General features: G+C 35.3%; 1 protein-coding gene across 1 annotated transcript; it reads right to left on the bottom strand.

Annotated features, from left to right (window-relative positions):
- Positions 1-629: 629 nt before the first annotated feature.
- On the bottom strand, positions 630-1,565 carry LOC114042204 (olfactory receptor 10AG1-like). The gene has a single exon (XM_027860867.1). It carries the CDS (start codon positions 1,563-1,565, stop codon positions 630-632), a length of 936 nt encoding a protein of 311 aa, XP_027716668.1.
- Positions 1,566-2,965: the final 1,400 nt, after the last annotated feature.

Below are 2,965 nucleotides of genomic sequence, written 5' to 3'. Positions count from 1 at the left end.
TTGTAGAAACAGAGGTGTTTTAAGACACAGTGATTTGCTTTGTATGAGTATTATTAATCTATTAAAGTATCTATTTGAGTAATCTATTAAAGTATTAAAGTATCTATTTGAGTATTATTATCTATTAAAACCATAAACATTGAATATGAAATTTTTAAGTGCTTCAAACAATTTACCTTAGTAAACAAGGTAATACCTCTGTCACTGTCACTGTATGTTTCTATCTCCATCTCCCTAAAGCTCCATCTCCTCTCTCTCTCTCTCTCTCTCTCTCTCTCTCTCTCTCTCTCTCTCTCACACACACACACACACACACACACACACACAATTGACAGGTTTTTTAAAGAAAAATGTTGCTAGGAAAATAGTGTCTAGTAGAACTGCAATCAAGATGTCTATATATTTTTAAGATCACTCAACATAAAAGATTGTTGCTAACTTCAGTTGGGTTCCACCAAAACAAAATGAAAATATTGGGCAGTTTTCTCATATTTTAAAATAGAACCCTAAAGTGGATTTCACTTGTATGCAATGTCAAGACTATGGGAAAAATAAAATGAAGTCTATTTCTGTATAATCCTTGGGATAAATGGAGAGAAAACCAAACATTATTTATTTGGGTCATTATCTCATGACCTGTGAAATTGAGGAAGTAATTTCCCCAGTGTAGCAATGACATCCTTATTTCTCAGGCTGTATATCAGGGGGTTAAAAACTGGGGTCACAGTGGTGTAGAAAAGAGCGAGTACTTTGCCTGATGTTGCTGACTGACTGGATTTTGGCCTCAAATACACAATACTTCCAGAGCCATAGAATAAGCACACAACCATGAGGTGAGAAGAACATGTGGAGAAGGCTTTGGATCTTCTTGAGGTTGAAGGCAATTTCAGGACTGTAGTTATGATTTTGCCATAGGATGCAATTATTGACAGAAAGGGGGTTATGATGAATATCAGAGCAGCAACATGGACAGAGACCTCTACATTATATGTGTCCCCACAGGCCAATTTGAATAAAGGTGGAGAATCACAGAAGATGTGATTGATTAAGTTAGGACCACAGAAGTTCAGAGAAAAAATCTGGTATGTCTCCTCTATCAGTACTGGGACCCCAATCACCCAGGAAGCCACAACCAGTTGGACACATAGCTTGTGATTCATGATAAGAGGATAGTAGAGAGGCTTGCATATGGCCACATAACGGTCATAAGCCATCACACCCAGGAGCAAGCACTCTGTCACCCCCAAAATATAAAGGAAACAAGTTTGTACAGCACATGCTACAAATGAAATAGTTCTCTTCTGGGACCAAAGATCTGCCAACATTCTGGGGAAAGTGACTGATGTGTAACAGATTTCCAAGAAGGAGAAGTTCTGAAGGAAAAAATACATAGGGGTATGGAGAGCTGGATTAATCTTGGTTATGACAATGAGGAGGCCATTTCCTATCAGTATACTTAGGTAGATGACTAAGAAAATCCCAAAGAGGAATCCTTGGAGGTTGGGAAGGTCAGAAAATCCCAGGAGAATGAATTCCATCAAAACAGTGACATTGTCCTCTGCCATTGAGTTTTTTCTTCTGCCTGGGGGAATGATGAATTCAGAAAGAAGCAATCACTTTCCTTCTCTGCATCTTAGTTACACACTCAGCCAAAAAGGGAAAATTGGATGTGAGGATCTGCCATATCCCTGCTAGATTCAATATCATGTTTGCATCACAAACTCCAACCTTCTGTGTTATATTCTCTCAATTCCTGTCTCAATTCTAACATTCTATATTCTTGGGAAAAAACTCAAAATCAACCAATGAGTGATTGTTAAATCTTTATCCTATAGCAAGCACTCTACTAAATTTTATAACTTTTTTTATTATTTATTTTTATTTATTATTTTATTTATTTATCATTTTATCATTTATTATTTTATCATTTATTATTTATTTTTATTATTTATTTAAATTTTATTTAAAATTTTATAATCATTTTTAGATAAAAGTATCCTTAAAATCATCAATGTCAAAAGGAACACAATTCTAAACCATATTTAACATTTCTGTTTCATTATATGATGTTTCCCTGACAGCAGGAGTCATAGTCTTCAAAGAAGATATGGCATAGAACATAAAAGGACCTACTATGAATTTTCCTGAACAGTAGTGGTCTTATTGCCTGGTGCTTTTTAGCGAACTTATCTTTGCTTATGGTATTTTAATTCCTGGAAAGTTTTCTCTGATTTTCTCTGCTTATTGTAAGCAGAGATCGTTTTTCAAGGTTTGTCTTATTTCTCTCCATTCCACTATGTAGTTTTCTCTTGCAATCTCCAGGCAAAAATCAATTTCAATCTTTCTTGAATAACTGTATCATAAGATTTATATCAGATATTTGTCAGTTAACAAATGCCTGCCACTTAACCTTAGTGATCTTTCCTATTTGTATATCATATGTTTGTATGACATTTAAAAAGTTCAAGAGACATAACTTATGGGTAATTTAATCATTATGCTAATAAGGCCTGTATGTTATTATTAAAAAGATGGTTATTTGGCCATCTCTCTTACACCAAAATCAATCGTGTTGGTGGCCTCATTTTTTTATGCCCTTCCAATAGGGGCTGATGTCACCCCATCATCATGTCACCCCTGCATAGAAAAAATATCTCTATACCAGATCACTTTGATCTATACGAGACCACTCCCAACCTTGACCTATTTAGACAAAAGGTTCTGCTTCCAACCAACCTAGAGTAGAACACTGTGTGCTCCCCCCCACCTTACATTAAATTTCTTTCAAGATTAGGTAGGGTCTGATCAAGATTTAGGAGAGTCAAGGAAATCATTTCATCAGTAATGTCCTTCTAAAGAAAAACTGAAAGTTTGAAATGAGGAATTTAGAAGAAGAGGAGAGATGTTGAATCCCCCAAAGATATTGGTTATTAATAATCATTTCTCACACTTGATACTGGGTTCT

The sequence above is a fragment of the Vombatus ursinus genome, unplaced genomic scaffold (genome assembly GCF_900497805.2).
Source record: "Vombatus ursinus unplaced genomic scaffold, bare-nosed wombat genome assembly UNPS02014291.1, whole genome shotgun sequence".
Lineage (NCBI taxonomy): Eukaryota > Metazoa > Chordata > Mammalia > Diprotodontia > Vombatidae > Vombatus > Vombatus ursinus.
The sequence above is the reverse complement of the archived record's forward strand: the minus strand, read 5'-3'. Positions and strand labels throughout refer to the sequence as shown.